A 26,320-nucleotide genomic window follows, 5' to 3' on the forward strand; every position below is an offset into this window, starting at 1 on the left:
CTTTTAGTATTATGAGCAAAAAGTTCAACACACAGTTTTGGGAGACTGGATTTTTTATTTTATTTTTTGGTTAAAAAAGGCTTCCGTCTTGCCACCATACCCCATAGAAGAATTCAGTAGATTGTTGTCACATGTAAGGAGCAACCAGTACTTGCTGCAATTATTTTAATGTTGCTGTAGGTCTCGGCAGCCTCACTGACCAGTTTTCTCCTGATCTCCTCATCACTTCTAGAGGTATTTCCTGTTCTTAGTAGTGTCACTGGTGTGACATGCTTTCTCCACTTATTGATTACATTTACAGCATCTGGCAGACGACCTTATCCAGAGCGACTTAGAGGAGTGCTTTGAAGTTTCTATCAATAAATACAACCCGATACTGGTTCACTAGGTCACGGACTAAGAATGTCAATCAGTCTAAAAACTCTGTTGGGAGGTAATATAGTAAGAAAAACACACAGACAACACATTTTTATGAAAAGTGCTAATTTAAGAACTTTAGGAAGAGGTAGGTCTTTAGATGTCGTGTGAAGACTGTCAGTGGTTCAGCTGTTCAGACATCTAGGGAAAGTTCGTTTGACCACCTCAATGCCAGAACAGAGAAGAGTCTTGATGCATGTCTTCCTTGTACCCTGAGAGATGGTGGCACCAGTCTATTAGTGCTAGAGAATCGGAGGAAGCGTGGTGCAGGCCAGGGTATGATAAGTGATTTGAGGTAAGTGGGTGCTGGTCCATTTTTGGCTTTGTAGGCAAGCATCAGTGTTCTGATGCGGGCAGCTACAGGAAGCCAGTGGAGGGGGCGTATCAATGGGATGGTGTTGGAGAACATAGGAAGGTTGAAAAATCAAGCAGCTGCATTCTGGATCAATTGCAGAGGCCGAATGGTGCTCTGAGGCAGACCTGCCAGGAGCGAGTTGCAGTAGTCCAGTCTCAAAATGACTAGACTGAACCAGCTCCTGAGTGGCCTGTATGGATAGAAATGGACGATTCCTTTTGATGTTGTAAAGAAGAAATGGACATGACTACATCAGATTAGCAATGTGAGAGGAAAAGGACAGTTGATTGTTCATGGTTATCCCAAGGTTGCGTGCAGTAGTCATAGGTGGGATCAGAGAGTTGTCCAGTTGTTCGGGGAAAAGATGTGGAAATACTTTACTTGGGGGTGGTCAGTCTTTTTAATTGATAACGTGTATACTAATTAGTATTTAACATGAGTTTGAATGTGATTGAATGCGAGATCATTCCCAGTTATAAAAGAGTGTGCACACTTATGCAAACTGGGTATTGGAAGTTTTTTTTAGTTTTGTTTTTAAAAAAACAACCCATGGCTGTGTCTTTCTTAAATAATTAAAAACCTGTTAGCATAGAAGCATTCTGTAATAGGAAAATAATTAATGACTAGGTGGGGTTATTCTAACCATTGGAGCCACTTTCATGGTGGCAAGTCAATCAATCATGAGTGATCAAAAACAATTTTTGGTGTAGTAACAGTTAAATTTGTCACACTGAGGGTAGCAATAAGGTTTTAAAACATTCTAAGACTTTTTTGCAATATCAAATGCAGCAAATCACTATGGAAATTGTTGAAAACTTAGGTTACATTTAGTATAAAATTTGTGCTAGTAATAATTTACATACATTAAAAACAGTCCTTAGACACGTATGACGAGCCCCATAATAAACTAAATTTCATTTTCAGCTATTATATTGGCTGGGATGGTGGCTCAGATAGTGGTCATAATGCAGATGTGCAGTTAAAAAAAAACTATGAATCTTGGAGAAATGTTTAACTTACCAGTTGGGCTGGAACTTCAATCTTGTGACTTGTTTGTGAAGGTGCAGTTAGAATAGCAGATTCTTTGAAGTCTGATTTTCCGGCAGCTATCATGCCAGCTGCATGAAGACCTTTCTGTTTTGTTGCTTGCCCAGACAGAAGAGAATCGTCTTGGCCCATCGTTGTGGCTCCAGACAAGCCATGCTGAAGGCTGGGAGCTCCCCTCTGAGATGCTTGCATGCTTAGCTTCAGTGCTGCAGCTTCCTGGAAACTCTGCACAGTGGAGGCATGCTGTACTGCTATGTAGCCTGAAATGGGCTGCACACTGCACTGCGAGGGTGGGAGATTCTGGACATTCGTCAAATGTTGCACAGTTGAACCGGCAGACTGTTGATCAGGCAGTACATTTTGGGTGGCTTGCTGCAATGATGGCAATGTCTGGCCAGCTTCAGCTTGCTGCAAGGGTGGTAAAATGTGCATACTTGCAAGTTGCTGAACACCAGGAGTGTAGCTCTGTGGGACTGTGGCATTTGCCTGAGCAAATGGTTGCCCAGACAGTCTTGTAAGAGGGCAGCTCTGTACATTCACCATCTGGGGTATAGTTGACACACTCTGTGCCGGTGTAGACTGAACTGATTGGATGATTGTTGCTTGCTGTTGTGCTGTGGAGGGCAGTGAAGAGAAAGTCTGTGGCTGCACAGGCTGGCATGCTGGCACATAGCTAGGTTGCAAAGGTACAGTGTTTGGAACAGCTTGCACATAACTTTGTGAGGGCTGGAGCAGATGACCAGGCACCTGTAGAGACGCAGCTGATGCTGGCTGGCTCTGAAGACCCAGTGTGCCGGACTGCAAAACAGAAGAGCATAAACAGAAAAATTCTCTCCCTCACATATACTTTAAAAAAATTAAATATCACATATACTATTAAAAAAATAAAACATTACACAATAACACCAAATATTTACTTATTCATTTCTTACCCAAATTATTAAATGACCAGTGGCAAGTAAGGCCCAGTCTCACATACAGTTCACAACAGTGATAAATGACAGATGTACCAATGTTAGGAGCCAAGCATCGACCAGCAATAGTACAATTATAGGGAAGAGATACTTTGAAAACTTGGGATTAGCATTTTAAGAGGAACTGGGATTGGCTGGTTATTTTCCATTAGAAAGCAGCTGAAAGTTAGGAATGTTACACTAAGCAGAATGCATGTATATGCACTGGCTAAACATGGCAAAATCCTTGGAAAGAAGCAGAAATAAGGTATGGATTTGGACTGGAGTTCAAGAGATTCGGGGTAAAAGCTTATATGCAATCAGCACCAAGAAGCAACAGATAAGGAGAAAAATGGGGGGATTGGAGGAATGCAAAAACCCTCTAAAAGCCCCAGGTGCAGGGTTTCCTTCTTCAGCAGCACAGTGCCCACTTTAACCACAGAGAGTTAAGTATGCCTACTGTCCAACCTACCGGATACGTGACAGTACGGTCACCCATGCACACACTTGCTCTGCGGTGCATTGCCATCTTTGACATTTGCTCAGAACTCAGAGACTCTGTCAACTCATTCTCGTCACCGTGACTGCGCACAGAGCGTGATGGCCCTGTTTCGATTTCCATTGATGGGACTCTTAGTAAGGCAGGATTTGGGACATGTTTGTTGCCTGTGATGTTTTCCAGGGATTTGTTAAGCTCTGACAGGGAAGAGTCCTCACTGAGAGAACCTCTGTGCCCACCTACTCCAAGTAGAAGTCCAGTTCGAGAAACAAGTTGGCCACCACATATACATGGAGTGGGGACTATCGCACATGGGCTGGAGCTTTTTCTTGTCCTAGATAAGAAAAGCAATCGGCAGGATGGGCACAAGGGATGTGGTGTCAAAGGGGCATGATTTAGACAATATCGACACCCCGGTGATTTCGATACAACGTCGTCCGACTCACTCTCAGGTGAAAGCAGCACTGATGAGTCACTATGGCGTCGAGTATCAGATGGTAATGGAGAAAGCAACAACTTCGCCGTAAAAGAATCATTCCCCTTCATCTCCTTCAACTCCAACTGCGGTAATGGGTTGGAGTCTGGACTTACTGGCTGGAGAACTGCCTGGATATATGAATGGTCTCTGAGAGTGTCAATCACAGTGGTGCTTTGGCGACGGAAACCTGTTTTAGACCCAGTTCCATGGGAGCAAGAGCACACTTCAAAATCAGGGTCATGAGATGTCAAAAAACGGCCAGTCACATGGCACTGTCACCACATAGCATGAAAGACACAAAACACATGTAAGGGAGGCAAATAAATACATACATACTCAGTTTATATACTTTGGTGTGTGTTTGAATTGTAACAAAATCTACTAAATATATCGAAATTTCAACATATGGAGAGAGTCAAATTATGTACTAGAGAAGGAGTGTGCATCATAATACATTTCCATGCAAATTTTAAGAAATATAAGTAAAGAATTAATTGGCAGATAGCCTATATTTTTGGAATTTCATTCAAGTTTTTATAAGCAGGTTTTAATAACACTCCCGTTTTAAATTAACTGGCTAACAGTGTTCTTGCAAAAGCAATGATACAAACCTGCTGCACTGCTGTGGAAACAGGTTCCTGCAGTGACGGGTAAATGACACTGTGCAAGCTGCTGCTGTGGGAGTCAGAGTATATGATCGAACCAATACCACTGTCAGCTAGAGAAAAGCAGCAAGAGGGACAGAGGCATTAAATGAATAAATTTAAATTTAAACACATTTCATGTCCTGCAAGAAGATGAAACTGTGAAACACATACCCAAACAAACAAACTCACATGTAGCAGAGGTAGTGCTGCTGCTCAGTTGGGCCAGTTGGGCATGCTGGTCTGCCTCGGTTTCCTCAGGCTCTAACATGCCAATAGGTTCACACACAGTCGGCACGGAGCCAAGGGGTACCTGGACTTGCATTGTCTGAGCCACGCCACTCTGCATGGCTGAGGTTACTGTCCGTTCTCTTCGCCACTTTATCAATGCCACTCTGTCCCGGATAGACTTACCCACTATCTTTGCATCACTCTCATGAAATAAACCTGATTCCACCTGACAGAGTGAGTGTAAAAGAGCAAAAATAACATAAGTACACACTTATGCGGTGTGGGTGATTCTGGTAATAAAAGGACAGATGCTTAGAACTGAAGTAAACATTTTTCAAAGCGTATGGAGAGAAGATTGCATCCGAGTGTGACAAAAGTAGAGATGCTGAAAATAGAATCATGCTGCACTCAGCTTGAACACACACACCAAACAGACTTTGTTTTAAAAAAAACTGCATCAGACCGAGTTGCAATCATTTAAGGTATTACATGCCAATTATTGCTGAAATGATAGCTCATAAGAAGCTATAGATGGATAAATAGTGCCTAACAAAGCCTAAACCTTTAAATATAAAACATCCTGATGCAGAATGATTTACACTACTCCCTAATGTCTTTACAGTGGTTCCTGAATCAACAGGGAAGTAGCCACTCAGATAAAACAAAGAGGAGCAAGGAGAAATAACATCAAAACCTAGGAGATGACTATCACCCCTATGTGGGTAAAGCATGTGAGGTCTAGTTTAGGCAGTCTGTTTTTCCAAATCTTCTATGGAAAAAAATGACTTTCGCACATACCTGAAACATTAGCCACTGCCAACCTTTTCCCAAATGGAGCATTTTAGGTCAGAAAAGTGTGTGTGTACGAGCATGTCTTCAGATTTTCAGGTAATGCTCTTTTTATGAAGTCTGAATTTGCAGCAGTGTTTACAGGGAAATAAACAAACAAACTTCCTTGAAACTTTATGCAAGTATACACAGAAAGGAATGTGCCACGTTTCTCAGGAATTGTTTTTCAGCAAGCTAAGATAAGATAGGCTCAGCTTACAACCTGCATTTGGTCTTTACACCCAGTTGCATTGTCTGTAGAGAGTCTTCTAATTTTATTTCAGTAGATGAACATAACAGCATAAATTAATGAGACCGAAGGAACAGAATAGAACCTGATGAACATGGTAAAGGTTATACTTCCCTGTTAATTCTATGACATTGGGACCTAGCTAGTAAATTCAAACTGTAAAACATCTTAAAAACTGTGCTGCTATAGCAGAGTACATGGCCATGGGCAAACAACAAACATTTCTGACAATCCCCCAGATTATAGCAAATGTTGTTTATAAAGTCACAAACACGTTATTAACCACTGTATTAAACCAAACAGTTGCTAGGATTTAACTATTGAGAGCATAACACATCCTGTTTCTTATTCAAACTAATTAATTACTACATTTATTCATTTAGCAGATGCTTTTATCCAAAGCGACTTACAAATGAGGAAATACAAGCAAAGCGATATATATCATGCGGAGAACAAGTAGTGTTACCATGCAAGATTTATAATCGAGTTCTAGAGAAGTGCGCAGAGTAGAGGTGTAAGAGCCACAGTACTTTTTTTTTTCTTATTTTTTAATAATGTGGGTGTTGGCATTTTAGGAGTTAGTTAAGTGCTCACGGAAGAGGTGGGCCTTTAACTATTTTTTTTTTTTTTTTTAATATTAATAATTAATCTTTGTCAATAATATACTTTGAAAGCTCTACTCATAAACTATGGCAGCACAGAGCACACGCCACCATCACCTTTTAAATTTAAAACCAAATTCACCTTCCTCCAAAAAAAGAACTTGCTCCAAAGTATCCCTGCTCCACAAGTCCACAACATATGATTGACAGGTCTACGTCATGAACAGTTAAAATGCACATACATATGGGGCTGCAATGACACTTTTTTATTCTGCCAAGTTATAGGGTGAGTATGAGAATTTGCAGATGCAAATGGATGGATTACTATTATGTTTTTAATATGGCACAACCATACCAGTTAAAAAAATCTAAAAGGAAATAATTAGATTTAATTAGACAATAATTTTACCATTTCATTTCACTAGCCATCATATGTTGCTGTGCCCAAATTATGCATGCTACCTTGTGCACTAAACCGAACATAATGCATAATGCATAATGGCTTCTATACCCTAGAAGCTTCTCAACACTTTCATCATATCAAGTTAACAGGCTAGTTATGAAGCTTGGCTGAAGAAACCAAGGCATAAAGTGCCTGTTACGAGGACTTTCATATCACCGTCTGAAAACCGATCAGACAGCAATTCTGTAGCTATCTGTATGATAGACCCATGAGGTGACATCCTTAAAAATAAATAAATAAAAATAAAAAAATAATAAATTTATAAAAAGAAGAAAGAAAGAAAGGAGTTGGTATACAGGGTGACCCAAAAGTCTCCATACTTCGGGGAAATTAACACTTTGATTTAAAGACGTTGTTCTTTTGTCAAAGGTATTCATTCTCATGGCTGGATTGGGGAGCTGTCGCAAGGTTGTTACTTTAACAGGAAACATGGCAAGCACATCACACAAGACATTGTTGCCAAACTTAACAAATTCAAAAAGACTGAAAGTGTTGCAGACCAACTGAGAAGCAGACATCCACAAACAACCACTGATGAAAGTACAACTTACATGGTGCTGGCAAACAAACATAGTCCTCTATGTATGGCGACGTTTGGGACACCCTGTACATTTGGAGTATTGTTTCTATCAATGCAGGAGAGCCCTGGTTTCTGACTGTGCTTGCATATATTTAGAATTTTTATAGATTAAAATTATGGTTGGAAATCTGTATGATTCAGGTTTACACCCATATGCTAGAAAGGAAGCTCTGCACCTGCTTTGCATCTACTGTATTTGATAGATTGGCCTTACTAAAAATAGAACCAGAAAGAATATTTGAAGCAATCTGGATCAATCATGCCCAGGGAACATAGAGAACCTGGAACACTGAATTAACACAAACTGAATAAACTACAAAATGAAATGTCGATATTAGTTTGATTTTAAATTACAATTGCAGTTAACCATGCGAGGAAATGCAGATAAAGTGGTAATGTCAGTTCCAGGAGCCAATCAGACAGACAGACAGCATGACAGAGCCGAGAGCGTGCGGGTGAGACCCCAGCAGAATCAAGCTGATGCAGGTAATAAAATGAGAACGTAATGAGCTTGTTGCTCATAAAACCAGTCAAACTGGCACAAATCAGAAAAATATGATGCAGTTTTATAGTAATTTAACTGTTACAATTAAAAAAAAAAAAAAACATAACATTGCTCACCATCTCTTGAGCCACGCCCTCGGGCACCTCCTTCTCAAGATCAAAGGTAAACTCTATGGCACCGCTGTCCTTGTACTTGCCCTTCAACTTGCGAGAGTCCTCCACCCACAGCTTGAGTGCAATGGAGGCCTTTCTTCCATCATCCTCCTCAGCCAGTTCCACTCGCACGCCTGTGTCCTCCGCAAAAAATGCATGATTCAGAAGGTCCTTAATGGAGTAACTGAAGAGAAGAGTCACAGGGTCATAAATATTGGCATTATGGTGAGCTACAGTCAAGTTACAACTAAGCTTTTCTGTTAAAATCCATTTATTATTAGCCTTAGATTAGCCAGAGGATCCACTATACAAGTCACTCTGAATGAGTTACTACAGAAACGATAACATGTTGGAATGAGCACATTAATATAAAGCTATCATTTGAATTACAGCCAGAACTACTGTCAGAGCCATGCTTTTACAGAAAAGCAATCCTCTGACCAATCAGCTTTGAGGATTCAACAGTGCTGTGGTTTAAAATTTAATAAGCTACAATATAATTAAGCAATATCACACGAGCAACACGAGTGAGGTTATACTGAATTGAGTCATTTAGCCATAGGTAATCACGGCAGTGCCAATATTTAGTATAACTGCAATGCGATATTTATTTTATACAACATGTTCTATAAACAAGAAATTAATATCAAGTGACATTTTGGACAAAATTTGACCAAATGTTCCGTAAATGTTTGCTCCACCAGCAGAAACGGATGCAAAAAAAAAGCCTCTCACTTTATAGCACGTCTATGGATGGCCAGCTCACTCACATTTATCTGTACATTCCCGTAAAAGGTGTTTCCGATAAAATTGCCATCCCTTTTTCATCTGATGAGTTTTTATATTTTAACTCAAAAGTTATATTTCTGTATAACTTTTGTATATATGGAGACTTTGGGGGTGTGTGTTTGGGGGATTGTGTGAGTAAACAAAACATGCCAATGCTTTGAAGGATGTGAATTGGAACAGAGTAATGTTTGTCAATTGCGAATCTGTTTTTAGAGGATTTAAACCCAACATGGTGAACAAATTATATTATAGAATTCAGGCAAATTTATTTGGGTTATCTCATACAGTGTGGCAAGTAATAACCTGGAAAGACCTAATATCACAGTCTAAAACTGGATTTAAATGAATCATATGACAATGAATAAATAAATTACACGGAAAAGTTATATTTCTGAAAAGTATAATTTGCCATGTCCACTGATGTCACCATTACTACTGTAGGAACCATTTCGAAATAGGAAGTGGAATTTTATGTGCCGAAAAATGGATGAGTGGAGTGATGCACACAGTGAAACGTCCCAGTGCGGGTATAGCAAATATAAGCACTCTTGGAATGCCACTCGACCAATCAAATTAGTGGATCAGAAAGAACTTAAATATATTAATACTAACTAAACTTTAACAAGTGAACTTTGTGCCACTAAATTAATCAGTGCAATGGGATGCTGGCAAAGCAGGCATTTATACATTACTTTATGCAAAAGTGAAGTTAAAGAAAATTGGAGTTAAAGAGATTCAGTTGTACCTGAATAGCATAGAATTTTTGGTTGCATCTGAATAGCACATATTGCTATGGATGTAGATATAGTTTACTCTGTAGTAGCGCTTTCACCAGACTACTGTTAAATAAAGCGACTGTACTGAACAATACAATAGTACAAATACACAAGCGATTAAATACAATAAATAAATATAATAAGTACCACCTACTTCTGAAATGCATTCTATGCAAGTTCATCAGGCACAAGGACACACATGCAATCAAAATTAGGGCTCACCACTCCCCTCACCACCCCTACCCTTCCTTTACTGAAGTGTTACATAAGCAGTAGTTTCTGTTCTTGGCTAGTGTGGAGATAATGAAATTGGATGGTGTGGAAAAGTGCCCATCTGTTACAGGCCAGCAGAATGGAATTGGTGGATATATAGAGGGCTACATTGGGCAGTGGGAAGAGCAAGCCAGCCAACATCATTCACTACTCTTTCTCCCTTCCTGTCCTCCTTACTTACCAACTTACTCATGCACACACTTCACTCACCGCTCTTCTTTATTCTGGCAAATACACTCGCCAATGATCTCCTTGACCTCAGGGTCCTTGACTTTGTTATAGCTTGCAGGCTTCACACCCTAAGAAGAAAAACAAATGACAGATTAAGTTGCAAAGAAAGAGGGGGGGGCAAGATGTTAAAGTTGTGATAACTTTTTTTCCACTGCTTGTTTAAACAGGACTCGATACTAAACAGAGTAGTGAAAATCTTCCTGATTAAATTCCTGGTAGATCACTGGCAATGTGAAGCAGTAGATCATAAAAATTTTTTTTTTTCATATAACTTAATGAAACCTATTCTAATAAAAGGGGGATAGCACTGGTAATGAAAAAGTAATGAGAAGAGAAAAATAATCTGCTGGTCCCACCAAAGTTACACCGTAAAAAATAGGAGACTCTCCCATTATGTTATCTCTAACTTATTATACGTCTGTCAGCAAAACAACTGGAAGCTGTCTGCAACTTAAAGTGTGCCGAAATTACAAATAAGGAGACACATGACAGACAAAATGGACAAACAAATCCATTTGAAAGTGCAGTGTCCTAACTAGTCCCTAAGCAGAATGCTAGAGATTAAAATAGCAACATGCAAGAAGCACACTACAGGGGGTCCCATAAGTCTCCAGACACTGGGGAAATCAGCAATTTTTGTGGTCTTCTCACTTATGTTTTCTTTTATTGTCTACCAAAATTTTCATACTTTGTTTATATTACACACACATACACACACACACACACACACACGTGTGTTTGTGTATAATATATATATATATATATATATATATATATATACATACACACACATATATACACACACACACACACACACACACATACATACACACACAAACACACATATATAAATAAACACTTCAGTAAAATGTAAAGTTCCTATATATATGGAGACTTTGGAACACCGTGCATAATACTCCTAAATGAGAAAGAGAGAACAACGAGAACGAAAATGCATGGATGAAAGAAGAAAGTATCCAGAACAGATAATGCAGTTGTTAATAGAGCACTTCCACCAAAATCAAATCAATAGCTAAGCCATCTTGCACCTGCAGTATTCAAACACCATGTGGTGACTTTAAAAAAAATGAATAAATAAATAAATAAATAAATAATAAAAAAATACACCCCATTGCATGTCTGGATATAGGTGGTATAATATTTGGATTGAAAATTATACTGCCCAGCAACTCAAAAGAGCTGCCTGGAGGCGACATGTCACGTAAATGGTGGCCCTACCTATTCACTGTGACATTCCTAGCATTAGCACATACATCAATGCATACATTAGTATATAGTTCATAAATGATGATGAAGAGCCTCACAGGTTAGACCTGGTGTCAGCAATGGAAAGGTAGGACTCACGCTGGTGACTTTTCTGTAGATCTGGGCAGCATTCTGGCACTCTGAGTAGGGATATTCTGATGTGGCCATCTCCAGCATACACATGCCAAAGGCATACACATCCACTGACTCGTCATAGTGCTCCTCATACATCTCCGGGGCCATGAACTCTGGAGTGCCTGAAAGCAAGGGGAAAAAAAGGTAAAACATAAGGATGAACCAAACCCACCAAGTTAACATGGAAAAGCAGGCTCCAGCAACAGTTCAGGATCTGACATTATTGCTTTAACACTGAATTAAATGTTTCATGCAGAAAAATTACAGCATTTTACAGCCAATGAGATGTCCATATTCGTGGTTATGTTTATGGTGCTAGATTGGCTTTGATATTTGCTATAATACTTTTTTTTATTATTTACCTTGTGTGGTCCAATAAATTTTTATTCAATGCATAAATAAAATGCTACAAAAGAGTATGAATATTTATGCATTGGTACCCAAAAAAAGCAAAGAACACAGCTCTGTCCTACAGGATACATACTGTAATATCCCTAACTATGAATATGAAAGCTTTTCCAATTTGAATGTAATTTGGCATGAATTTGCAAAACATGTCTTAAGGCTGCAATGACTTAAGCATTGTTCTGTTTACTGTTCAGACTTCACTTGAGAAACTGATTTTTGCAGTCACTCCTGGACTGCAATAAATGTCACAGCATAGCACAGAAGATAGCATAGCAATATTCTCCACCTCTGCCGGTGAAATTGAACTTGGTATGGTAGTAATACCTACTAGTTCTATGCGGATTGTTCATCCTCACAAATCATACTTGTATTGCACTGGTATCCTCACCAATGACGCTCTTCGCAAAAGAGGCTCTCTTAAGTGTTGCCAGGCCCAGGTCTCCGATTTTCACACTGCCTGTTGGACCGGTGATGAAGATGTTGTCACACTTCAGGTCCCGGTGGATGATGGGAGGGGCACGTGTGTGTAGAAAGTGAAGGCCTTTCAGGATCTGCCTACACCAGCTGCGTAACACTTTGGGCTTCATCACTTTGAAGCGCTTCAGATAGCTGCAGAGCAAAACAGAATAATCACAAAATCTCCCCTCCCCTCCATGTTAAAGGAAAAAATACAGAGGAATCACTGTATTCATGACCAAATTACATGGTCTCCATTAAAGCCAGTGATCATTACTGCATCCCTTTGAAACCAAGCAAAAGACAGACTCATGACTCATCACCCTGTTCATTACTTTAATTAGATTCAGTTACATTTCCCAAATAATTTGAAGTCACTTGTCCTAGACGTCATCAATATTCTTTGGTTATCTCCAATCTTCAAACAATGAAACACTTCAGATAATCACATTACTACAAGTTTCACAAACAGGCTGAATACAGGATGTGTGCTGTACAGTGGGTCCAGTCACTCTACTTATATGGAATAGCCTTGCTGTTATCCTTGAACAAATACCAACCTATTCTTTGTACATCTGCAGTCAACATAATTGATCTTATATCATCTCCAAATGGACATGATTAAATAAGCTGTTATTGAGAACAATCATTCATATGGAAGCTCCAAAAATAAACTTCTTGTGGACCTTTATTACATCAGTGCACAACAGTGGTTCTCTTGGGTATCTTGACTAACCAGACCAGACATATAGGTATTGCTATGGTCTGCAAAGCCTAACTGGGCTATGCAGCAGATGTCAATGGAATCATCATCAACTACTTTGTGACTGTACTCTTAAAATACCAAACATTATGTAAATTATTATTATTGTTATTAGATCAAATCAGCGTTAAAAGGTTTCACATTGAAATGCACAGCCACTGATAAGGACTAAGAGCAGCTGTTAAACGCTCTCTCTCATATATATAAAATATATATAAGAAATTTAAAACAAAAAACAAAACACCTATGGCATACTTTCATTCAGTTCAGGTCTTGACACGTAAGCAATCAATATGTCCCAAGCCAAATCCTACATCTGCAGATCCGACTCACGTTTTTAATGTCCCTGAGGTCATGAGTTCTGTCACCAGAACGATGCATTTTTTCCCTTTGAGCAGAGATTCCCAGAAGTCGTAGAACCGTACAATGTTTGGATGTTGCAGACCCTTCAACATCTCAGCCTCCTCTTTAAAGCGTTGTCTCTCCACTTTCGACAGCTTCCGGTCCTAGCAAAGTGGTGAAAAAGAAAATGTATCTCAACTCTAGAGTGGCAAAACTGTTCTTTTGCCACGGAGACTCTTTTCAAAGCTTGTGTTCTTCAAAGTACTAAGTAGTGCCTCATTCCCTCTTTAAGCTACAGCTTTTACAGCCCAACATGTTTTGGGGTATCATGCTACAAGCTTGGCACACCTAGATTTATCTAGGATCTTTCCCCATTTCTCATTACAGAACATCTCAAGCTCAACTGGATGGAGAATGTCACTGTACCACTATTTCTGGGTTTCCAGAGTATGGGTGCAATCTCAAATGGTTAAAGTATGTCTGAATACTTTAAGCATTTGAGGAATCAGTATTCGAATACTGAAAATCACTATTCTGTGTTTATTTTGCACTATGTCCACAGAAAGTCAGTGAGAATATATGAAATAGAAAACCCATGTCTGCAAATATTTTGAGGCTGAAAGCAGCATTGACCATGCTATGCAAGTGCATTAGGACTAATCTGTTAACCTTTCCCTTAGGCATGGCATCTGTTATCGACTTAGCGTACAATATATAGACATGACCTTGATATTGCATATTGTGTTTACACACGTTTGATTACATAAGAATGAATGTCACCATGTCATGTTCAGTGAGTAGCGACAGATGCAAATGCAGTTTAAGCGTTTTATTTCAGAGGCAAGCAGATAAATCCAAATCATGAACCAAAAATAAAATCAGTAGACAGAACACACATATGAGATTATATTATATATATATATATATATATATATATATAAAAACACACACGTGTGTAAATATTAGGTTTAATTTTTGCATTTTCTTTTTAACTAAAATGCCCTTGACTAATATTCAATGCCATTTTAGTCAGTAAATTTGACTAATTAATAAATGACATTACGAAATACTGACTAAATTTAAAAAGATATTTTCATCAGAAGACAAAATCTACGCTATTATCATTATATCAGTGGCATAAAATGGTCTTAATGACAATAATATTGTTTATCACAATTATTTCTAAGACAATATCGCACAAATAAATATAGTTATCGTGATGGGTCTACTTTCCCTTGAAACTGACGAGATCTTCCTACTGAACATGATCTTGCCAGTGGCCTTTACTGTAGGAATAGAATTGGCCAGGTGACCAGGTTTCTACCAGATGTAATGCTTGGCATTTAAAACCAATCAGACCATAGAATATTTACGTCTCTTTTGTCAAACACCAAATGAATTATTCATGCAAATTTTACTTTCATCTGGCTAATCTACCAGAAAGACCTTAATGGATTGCTGCAGAGATTTAATGGTTGAATTTGTGGCTGGAAATCAGTTGTAAGAATTGTAGTAGTCTCTGTGGTTGTATCTCACTGATGATCAATGAAAATGGGATGAGCTGGGCTCAATCTTGAGGGTCATATGGAAAGATCTGAATATTCATGGGAAAAAACAAAAATTCTTAGGGTTGCTATGGGTTGTCCATGTGTTGAGTGCAAGTGTATGGTTATGCTCAAATAGCGGTTGATCCTGAAACTCATAAATTATGCAATGCTGCAGAAAGCCTATTGCACACAGTTGAGCTGATGTGCCCAAGCTGTCCCCATATGCTCCATATGTATCCTGGCACCTCTTCTTGCCTCCCTCCCCTCCTTCTTTCTCTGCAATTCTTCCATCCTCCTCCTCCTCCCCTCTCCCTACGCGGGCTTCTCAGTGGACCCGTGGGGATCGCTGCATTATTTAGTAGTTTCTAACAGGACAAAGATCATAAACCTCTCACGGAAAGAAGCACAAATTTCAATGAGACTATTGCAGCAGCTGCATTTCAAGACTACCTTTTTTGAAAACGGGTTTATTTAAAAAAAAAAAAAAAAAACACACAAACCTGCTTTGCCGGTACCAAACCCTTTTCCCAGGTCAAGAAATTAATTTATATAGGTGACAATTTCTATATGTGATGGAAAATCTCAGTCAACCTTTTTTTATGTATTAAGCATAAGATTGTTGCAATAGTTTAGAGATTTTAAAACCCACTACCTTTAGGATAGTACTATTGAGCAAGGCTTACCATGCACACTGAACCCAGCTTTCTTCAAATCTGGGACACGCAAACAAAAATATTTCACTGTACATTAGATTTGTGTATTTGTATAGTGGCAAAGGTTATATTTTCTTTCATTCTAGTTTACCAGCCTAATACAAACCTAACACTGGAACCTTTTCTGATAAAGTTTTTAAATTCCACAAAAATATTAATATTTTAGCACAATAACATCCTGTACAGTGGCACACTGTTTACCTATGTGTAATGGCACAGTGTCGCAAGGTGTATACATTTCTAAAGTCAAGCCTATAAATAAAAACTGTCAAAATGAAGGGGATGGAGGGGAAGGATGACAAAATAAGGTGTTGGGGGAGAACAAAATTCAGTGACATTGTATTCATGCTTAAGGCAAGTCAACTTTTGTATGGATTGGTGAGCTGTGTAGAGCTGGCTTTGCATCTGGCTCTCAGGCATCCTAAACTCGTATAAAGCAGTTTATATGACTATGAAAGCGTTTTATTTAGAGGTTGATGGGTTTTACTGTAGGAATATGTAGGACTTGTTTTTATTGCAGTCAAAAATATAATTTTTTATAGCCTATTTATGATATAATATTGGTTTTCATATCAAGTCTATAGCTATTAAATATTATTAATACAATAATATTATAGTACACAACCACACTTCCCCTGTAACTAGGTTTAGCCAGTAATGTTTGTTTTTTCATATGGTCGGTCACAAAAACAGAATCTATACCGAGTTCCACTCAGTCAGCCTCAAGCAAGATTGCGGGCTTAACCTCAATTATAATAGCCAGTGACTGCGCATATGGGCACATACATGCATCTTTTTGGATAAAAATGCTTTACAAACCACATTTTAAAATGATCATGATTAAAATATTGATGTTTGTTTAATACAAGAACACCACAACATCAAAATACAAAATTGTGTGATTTAATAATGCAGCCCCAACAGCTGGCTTTAGCCAATAAGAATTGCTAGCACACCTTTTAAATCAGCTATACAAAAGTGTGCCAGGTGATTAAGAATCAATACTTAACTATATGCCATAAGCAGCAGTAAACAGACTCTTCTGTATGTTTCCATTCTCCTTCTTAATGTTTTCCATCTGGCAGCTAGGCAAATTGGTATGTGGAAACCAAAAGGAAATAATTTTTTGTGTGCGTGTTATTTTTGTAGAGAAAATGTGGGTTTATTTGTAGAGATCACCACAATCTTCATTTGACCCACTGACTGGGATGACCAACTGTAAAACAGGCAAGAATGCCAAGCTCAGGACTATACATGATATACATGAGACAGAATAGAGCCTGAAACAACCACACAAATGAGAAGACAAGCTGACCATGTGACTCACATTATGAATACTATATAATCCATTGCATTAACGGCATGTTCTGGGCTTTCTGACCAAGTCATCTGCTCACCCAATTGGAACATTCTTGAATAAAGCACACACACTGATTTTTCTCCCCATTCCATAATCAGTATATGGACAAACAGTGAACATACTAGACCGAACTTAAAAATCTAGGTGGGGGGGTGTCTTCGATGGATCTTAATAGATCTTCAACTCATGTCAACAACCCATGCTGCATTTATTAATGCAAAGATAACATGCCATCTGGACATTATGCATGTCAGTCATAACCACAAAATAAAGCACCATGTGACCACCCCCTTCAGTGGGTTTTGAGTTATGTAAAACGTATAATGTTGCTGCAATCCAGAATAGTTTAAATCTGGCTAGCCCAGGTGAAGTGGTTAATTAAATGTTAAAGTTGTTGTTTATTGTATGTAAATAGAGTCATTGACCAGGCTGGGAAGAAATTCAAAGTTTCCAGAAGTCACTTACCACATTTACATGGACAGCAGTAATCTAATTATTGACCTTATTCGGAGTAGAACAAAATTGTGATTAATGTGTTTACATGAGTTGCATTTAGAATACTCCTTTCATGTTCCTGTTTTCCGTGTTATAGAACATAGAGCTATTAACAGCACACGGCATTACGTCACTGTCACGCCATCCGACGTTCCCTCCAGAATTTCACGTATCGACACGGTACCGTATCTTTATGGTACCGTATACAATTTTGGGTGTTTTTATTTTAAATTTTTACGGAAGCTTCAAGTGCGGTTAATTATTTGTCATGCTGTACGCGCAAATAGACGACTGCTTGAAGCTGTGGGCTGCATCCAAAACCGCGTACTTACTTACTATATAGTAGCTGAAATACATGCATCTCGCCTACTATATAGCAGGTAGGTACGCGGTTTCGGACCCAGCCGTGATCTCGTTTGCCGTAAAACGGTTGAGCACTGCCGTGTGTGTGAACGTGTCCTGTCACAAAATGCGGTGAAAACTCCCGCACGATGTTAATAGTGTGAATAAGGTGTGTACATGTCTGTAATACACATCGATAATGCGACTAAAACAGAAGTACTCCAAACGTCTTAATTCGATTTGTGTTTACTTCGAGTATGACCTTAATCGGATTAAGGTCATCAATAATCGCTGTTTGCATGTTAGTTTACATGCTAGAGTATTGTCTTAATCGGGTTAATGTTGGATTATTGTTGTCCATGTAAACATACTGACTAAAGCTGTGGCAACTGTACATATAAAAACCCCCCATCTTATTACGTTTCTCACAGTGAATAAACACATTGACCTGGCATGAGGAACATCTTGACTAACAGAATTTTAGTCACCATTTTCTCCCAGGGAAGTTTGATGACTTAAATAATGAGAGGTGGTTAAATATCCTTTCGAGGTTGAAACCCCAGAATCAATAGCATCACTAAACCTAATCCTTAGGGAGGAATCAAAAATGTTGCAGCTCACTAGTGACAGCATGCTGAAAACTCTCCACAAAAATGAGAAACTGTCCAAATTTTGGATTGGTCTCTCTGGTGACTACCCAATGCTGAGTATAGCATGTGATTTATTGCTTCTGCTCTTTACAACTACAGATATATGCGAAGTGGGATTCTCTGCTCTACAGTAACTCAGACAAAGGAACGATAAGAAGCCGACAATGCTGTAGCCCTCCATTTTTGCAAACCGCAGTGGAACCGGATAGTACAGAGGAGATAGCCCCACTTTCTCATTAAGAATGTGTATTTCCTTTTGTGTTTTAGTAATTTGTCAGTTAGATGCCTTGTTTATGTTGCACAGGTCACTATATGCAAAAAAAAAAAAAAATGTTCTAATATAATCACAACAAAAATATCGTTATGATATTTTTCTGTTGTAATCACTTTTGTGTCACTGAAAATCAAATGCCCTATTAAAACTGAGCAGGACTTCAGTCTTTCAGTAAAAAGACTAAAGTCTCTTTCAATGAAAACCTCATTCTTCTGATTACTGAATAAACTAAGCTAAATGTGTGTTGGATATGTTGCTAAAAAAAAAAATCAAAGCAAAAGTACCCAGTGGAAGCAATCAAGTTCAAGTCAACACTGAGGCCAACAAGAGTACAACACAAGTCAAGGTCAAAGCCCACCCTGCCTCATCACCCCTCACACAAAATCTTTGTTTCATCAAATGACCACTAAAGACAGCAGTGCTCACAGAATACCCTGTACTGTGCTAAAGCTAAATTACAAGCGAGAGCAATGGTTCTAAACGGGCCACTCCTAAAAATGCAGCATGCAAAAAATATGGGGAAATGTTGGGGGGGGGATAACAGTTTGCGTTAAAATACCCTGGAAGGTGGAGAAGACGTGTAGCAGCCAGCAGGTGCCAATTTGTGTCCTGACTAAGAATAACAGAGAGTTATTATATCTGATGCCTCCTGAGAAGGTTTTTTTGTTATGAATGTTTCAGTAGCCTTACACAACTCTAGTTTTATGTAATTAAAAGTTAGGTACAACAGTAAAAGGTAATTCAGTTATTTTCAGTTCAATCAATAAAAAGTTCATTGTGAGTCGTTTTTTTCCTGTGTGATTCAACTAAGTGTTAAATGTGTTAACTAACAGTTCAGTACTCATACATGTCTCTATACAAGTATGCCTATTTGTATCAATTTGTCAGTGATCCTTTCAATGGGATACATGGGCCTGTTCTTCTCTTAAGATCTTTGACATTCTTAGTGGCAGGGAAGCTACAGTTATCGGACTATTTTCAATGCAAAGTCTGTTTTTTTTTTTTTTTTTTTTAAATCATTGCTGAGAATGAAGTTTCACAGAGGTAGGTACAGACAAATAGTAGTAGGTGTTCCAAAGCCTTTTTCCCTAGCTCAGGGTGCGCTCTCCTCACACACACCCAAATCTCTGTCAGGGAACAGTTTTCGAAAGTAGTCTGCAACCCACGGTCTGTGGATAAATCCAATAGATCCTCCCTCAGATGAACAGGTAGTGTGATGCAGTTGTTTTGTGAACGTGTAAATGGATTTCTAACAAAATCCAGTTGCTCAGACTTCTCTCCAACATCAGGGAAGTATGATTTGAAACTATAAAATCACGTTAGCCAAGTGTCCATCCAAAGAGGTTTTTAACTTTGTCTCTAACTATATTCTCACTGATGAGGAAGCATCAGACTGCGGAAAACAGCTAAAAAATTAATTAATTAAAAAAATAATTTAAAAATAAAATAAAAATAAATAAATAAATAAAATTCACCCTCTACACACACTCTTCCACAGCTCCACTTTCTTGAGAAAACCACTGACACGGTCATAAAGTTTCACAATTGTAGCCTCATTGCCTTGCAGACTGAGATTCAACTCATTCCATTTAGTAAAAATGTCTGCTAGATATGCTAGTTTGGTAATCATATTATTGTCCTTAAACAAAGCATATTGTCTGACAAAAAACACAATACCTCATTTCGCAGCTCAAACAGCCTGTTCAGTACTTTGCCCCTCGAAAGCCAGTGGTCTCAACTTTAAGTTTATTACCTTGAGAGCGTCATTCAAAAACGGAATTAAGCTCTGGGCTCATCATCTTTGATGCCAGGGCTTCTCTGTGTATATTGCAGTGTGTCCACAGAACTTCAGGATTCTCCTCTCTTATGTGCGCCATGAGGCCTTTCATACGAGTCATTATTGATGCTGCGTCGGAATGCACACTGGTACAGGATTTCCAGCGGATTCCATGTTCAGAGAAAAACGAACTAACAAGTTGAAAGTATCCCGTCCAGTTCTTCTCCCCTCCAGAGTTTTGCAAAAAAAAGTATGTGTTCACAAATGTCACTAGTCTCCACATATCTTGCAAAAGCAATCAGTTGCACTGGTCCATTGATATCAACCGATTCATCCAATTTATGGGAAAATGACTCACCAGCCCTGAGGTTATCCACCAATTTCTCAACAATATTAATCTCCTTCTTGTCAATTCTAGGTGAAATGGTGTCATTTGACAGCGATACAGTTTTGATCTTGTCTGCTGCCGTTTTATCCACCATGGTTTCAGTGAGAACAGCTGCAGCAGGAATGATCAGTTCCTCAGCTAGGCTAAATAGCTTTTTAGCTTTCGCTAAAAGTAAAGAAACAGCATACAATGCTTCGAGTTCTTTTGCTGATGTACTTGTGGCTTTTTTCATGTTCTCTTGACACGATGGGAATGTATGAGTTTTCTTCTGAAAAACCCCATTGAGTTCCTGACCTGAAGTGGATGTTTATTCCGGAGACGCCACTGAAGAGGAGATGGCTTCATGGCGCGGTTAGCTGGCAGCTCACCGCATGAAAAGCACTGTGCTGAGGGAGGGTCATGTGAAGTAGATGTAAATCCCATCCCTATGTATTCATCACAAAACTGGCGGTATTTTTGAGGCTCTAGTTTGGTTTTCTTTTTAGTATGTTTGTCTTCTATCTGAGGAAATTGTCCTCTTTTAAGAAGCCACCTGTCCATTTTGTCCCAATCTCTCCTACAATACTGCTGCACAGATGCTGCTCCTGATGCCATATATCCGGTGCTCAATAAATAACTAATAAATTGAAACACATTTTCAACTGATGAATTCATTTTCAGTGTATATTAGTTTAGTCCTAATTTTATATTTAAAAACCTACAAATGCCTATTTTCATGATATATTCCTAAATGTCAGTTTCTACTTTCTCACATACACCCTGCAGTAACCCCAAGTACCCCTGGCCAATACGCAAGCCTATACGCTCTCAAAAATAAATATGAAGACCATCCAATAAGTACTCTATGGACAAGAAGCCAAATTACATCCAATCAATCAATAATAAACTCTGCCAAGTGTAGCACTACTATAATCATGTTATAAGGATCGGCCTTAAGATTTAGCAATAAAGCAAAACGAAACATGATAATCTATCCTAGTGGGACTCAGGGAGGGTTTTTTTTTGTGCATTTATTTATTTATTTTTTAAAAGATGGGGTGAAGCAAATAAATGTCAAAAGTCCAAACCATGCCCAAACATAAGGGTCAAATATAACATATGGGATGGGGAAATACTTGAGAATCCATGCAATCTGAAGATCTTATTTTAAACGTTAAAATAGTTTTGTGTGATAAATTTTTAATGTGTTCTAAAACAGGTTTCTTATATTCTTATTGCAGTCCATGTATTGCTGTTTGCATTTAACAGGTTGAATTGGATTCTACTAAGAAACAGCTGCCAAATAAAGAAGATAAAATGTTTAAAAATACTACTTACATTTCTGCATCATGTCTATGTGAGCTACAGTTTAATCACAAAATTGTAAAATGGTCCTTAGCCAGGCTTTAACAATATGACCTATCGCTAGTAGGCAAAAGCAACAATGAGAACATTTCTCTGAATTCCGCTATAAATTCTTCTTTTCCACATGCCAAGAGTTTAATCTTAACAGGTCATTCAAACTCTGTACTGAGATAACAGAAGTGGGTATTAACAAGAGAAGAATATGAATGAGATGACAACCATATGGAAGCTGAATGTGAGTGAAAGTGGAAAGCCATCTTCATACTGAGTGCATGCTAGTATTCACAGAGAGAGACAACTACAATTCAACAGACCAAACAAGTCACAGATAACAGCCCTCCAATACACCTTCATAAGGAATGCCTTAGCAGTGATGTATGCATACTTTTGTATGACAAGAAACTTATTTGCTATGGTGCACTGCTGTGGGACAGCATGTTGCTACAATTACTTTAAATGACCTTTTAAAATTAAAATTAGGACAATATCGAACACTTCCATCGGAAATTATTATTAAGAGATACATTTTCTTTAAAAAGTTAGGAATTTCCTAGTGTTTACAACATATCCTAAGCTATACGTTAGTTTACATCCACATGTTCAACCTGTTTGCACCAATATCAGTATCAGCAGCATTCCACTGTGCAGCATTTCTCTGGACAGTACTTTATGAGCATAATTCACAGTCCACTACAACATACTACATAATAAAAAGCATGAGAAACGAGCAACAGAGGTTTAAGAACTCACAAGTCATGGACAAAGCCACAGGCAAGAAATACAGAAAGATGATAAAAGGTTTTATGACTTGAGCAAAAGTTGCTTTCCTATAACCAAAAATATAGGAACATGGATTAGACCATTGTGGTGATTTTCTTGTACAAATTCCAAGCCTGCCATTTCAAATATCATCTCCTGGAGTGCTCTTATAACTCTCAAACTAGCAATTCAATCAGGACCAAAATGAATCTATGAAGAAAATCTTGCAAGACCCCAACTGCGTTTCTCCAAGGCTAATAGAATTTACCAATTGCTTTATATTATAAAGCAGTCTGGCAACTTGGCAGATAAAGTGCAAGAGATCAGTCATAGTGATAGGAATTAAGAGAAAGAAAGCATGAGACATTTACACACAAATAAGCATAGCTTAAACAAATCCATCAGTATGCAAGACTAACTCACATTCTCAGCTGTTTATTTTTTTGTATTTTAAATGGTCAAGATATTGCTGTTATGGCCACTAGATTCAGTCATTCCACAGGCCATCAATCATTTGATATCTGGTTACTGCTGCATAATCCATTAAGGATACATGCAGGTGGATCTCAAGAGGCACAACAGAAAAGCATTGGCCCCATTGTCAAAAAAGCATTGGCCCAATTGTCAGGAGATTGTGAACCGCCTACAACGCCACGGTCATCAGTGGTCAGGAAGGCAGCAAAATTGTCCATACTTTTGTTTGGGAAGAATGGCATGCTCTCTCTCCACTGTCAAAGCAACACTAGATAACCATGGGTATCTGTGAGCACATGTATGCAGAGTGTACAGATCAAAATGTGCAGGATGCTCTGACACTTTACAAAATGTATAAAGGCAGATATTCAACGTCCACTGAAGGCCATCCCCAAGGTGAATGGGCCCAGACATACATAAAGGTGGCTTTCAAAACTCTTTATGGACTTGATGGAAGGAACAAGGGTTGGGCCAGACTGCTACAACAATAATGTTTTGGCATGGAATAATTGATTGATAAGTGTTCCTGGAAGTATAAAATTGACTACAAGATGCTTACACTGAATTTCCAACAACAAATAAAATCCATGCACCATGGAAAAAAGTAAGCCACTAGCACTGAAACCAAAAAAAAAAAGGTGTTTTTTTTGGTGCTTGAAATTGGCTATCTGATGGTGTGACCAGCATTTTAACCCAATCCGAATCTCATTAAGAACCTATGGAGCATCATCAAGCAAAGAAATTATGCCTCTTGATATTAATTTTCTTCAAATGATGAACTGTGGTATGCCATTTCATCAGCAAGAAGAATTCCACCATCAGAAATTCAGAATCTAACCAAGTCAATGGATCAAGGGTCATATCCAACCATGGCAATTACACCTGTAAATAAGCTCTTTATCTTGGAAGACAACACTTCCAAGGAAAGGACACTTTTTTGGTAAATTGTGAATCTTTCTTCAAATATTGCATGAAATGCCTCAACGCTGTGCACAAGGTGCGAGAATTCACCCTGGATCGGATGCCGTTCCATCACGTCACCATGCGCACACACAGTCACAACTATGAGCAATTTAGCGTGGCCAAGCCCCCTATCAGTATGTATTTGGGAGGTAGGAGGAAATTGAACCCAGGGGTTTGTTACTGATTCACTCACTGTCCCTTGATGCCATCTCATGCCCATCATTGTGCAGTGGAACTTTTTCATGGCTAAAGTAGGAGGTCATTTGACGTGTCTGAGCTGGTTTTTGGTGTATGTGTACAAATTTCTAGCCAAATCCAACACAACACCCCTGACACAGAGCTGACTGTGAATTACTATTACAAAGATTGTCAGGGTGACTCAGAGGCATTCGATCATGCATAGAAATAAAATTAAGTATTTTGGCCCCTGAATAAACAATAATATTTTTAGTTCATTTTGAACAAAGAAACTACTCAAATCTTACGCACTATAAATGGAAATATTGCACAAGTTGTTTCTCTCCCGTTAAAAAAAATGTGAAGATTTAATCGACCATTCTAAATACCTTGGCATTATGATCATCAAGATACGGTGTGCAAATTTCCTGACAAGCATTTGGACATGAATCAACAATGTTGTTTACCACAAGCCAAATGGTGATCACCAGACTCATGTATTCAGGCAATATACATGTTTTAGACCAGAGAGCTATAACCCAGATTATCAAATTGCAGAAAGTGTGAGTGTGTATGTGTGTGTGTTCATAATTAAAGTTTGGCCTAAACTGAAAGGAGGATTTTGAAATTGAATTGGCTTATGGAGTAGGCATATAAAATTCTTGTTTGGTGTATTAACAAAAACATGCACCACACAGGCCTTCAGTCTATTTGCATCATCTTAATATACCTGTTAGATGTATGGCTTTGAGGCTTGGTCAAAAAACGTGGATATTATGAAGGCAGGGGAAAAGTCCATTAGCATTCCAAGTATATGGATTTATAAGCTCCCCATACTATAAAATTAGTCCCATCTCCTAATAACAGCTCTTAGGTAACAAATGTAGGCTACAAAAATCTGTGTATGATCTCACCGAACATGATGAGAAAACTTTGGGACATTTTGACTAGGCTTTCAAAATCACAGAACCTCAATCCCATTTAAAAAAAATTTAAAAAAACAAAAAAATAAATAAATAAAAAACTTATGGGAGGTGACACCAAAATGTACTGATTTCTGCACTCAGCTCTCTGGCCAAAAGTTCTATCAGGTAAGGATTAATACATTCATAAATTAATGCTGGAGGCTTATATATAGATTTAAAACCAATGACTAAAAATCACGTCAGAAGTGTTTTCGGTCGAAGCTAACATCTCTAGGACATGGGCAGCTTCATATTTAGTGTTTGAATAGTATTATGATGAAAGAATACTGCATGTGTAAATCTCTTTACAATACAATTAATAATGTGAACCTGTTCCTTATTGTTTACAGTTACTATATGTTAGGCACTGCCCTCTTTTTTCTTCCCAGCACTTTACAAAACATTTTTAAATGTAATTTTTTTTTACGAGATTGGACATTTGCAAATTCATTCTCATCACTATAGCAACAATAGTAAACAATTAGCTGTACATTTGTCTCAACCTGTTCTCAACAGCTGATAAATTGATTTCCTGCCAACTGTCCATTCTACCCCTTTCTCCAGCAATGTACTGGCTGCAGTTTCAGCTGTTAAGAGCCAGAATTAACATTCTCCACTCTACTGCATGGGTTGGGTGATATGACAAAAA

The 26,320-nt window shown here is 38.4% G+C and overlaps 1 protein-coding gene across 1 annotated transcript in view; it reads right to left on the reverse strand.

Annotated features, from left to right (window-relative positions):
• LOC128607556 (serine/threonine-protein kinase WNK2-like) overlaps positions 1-26,320 on the reverse strand; it is a 56,759-nt gene that overhangs the window by 27,015 nt on the left and 3,424 nt on the right. Inside the window, exons 2-10 of the mRNA XM_053624507.1 lie at positions 13,435-13,607; positions 12,271-12,491; positions 11,439-11,596; positions 10,053-10,141; positions 7,969-8,188; positions 4,586-4,850; positions 4,361-4,467; positions 3,245-4,021; positions 1,793-2,617 (exon numbers count right to left, since the gene is read on the reverse strand). Coding sequence (XP_053480482.1) covers positions 1,793-2,617; positions 3,245-4,021; positions 4,361-4,467; positions 4,586-4,850; positions 7,969-8,188; positions 10,053-10,141; positions 11,439-11,596; positions 12,271-12,491; positions 13,435-13,607 — 2,835 coding nt within the window. The remainder of the gene's footprint in view (positions 1-1,792; positions 2,618-3,244; positions 4,022-4,360; positions 4,468-4,585; positions 4,851-7,968; positions 8,189-10,052; positions 10,142-11,438; positions 11,597-12,270; positions 12,492-13,434; positions 13,608-26,320) is intronic.

The sequence above is a fragment of the Ictalurus furcatus genome, chromosome 5, assembly GCF_023375685.1.
Source record: "Ictalurus furcatus strain D&B chromosome 5, Billie_1.0, whole genome shotgun sequence".
Taxonomy (NCBI): domain Eukaryota; kingdom Metazoa; phylum Chordata; class Actinopteri; order Siluriformes; family Ictaluridae; genus Ictalurus; species Ictalurus furcatus.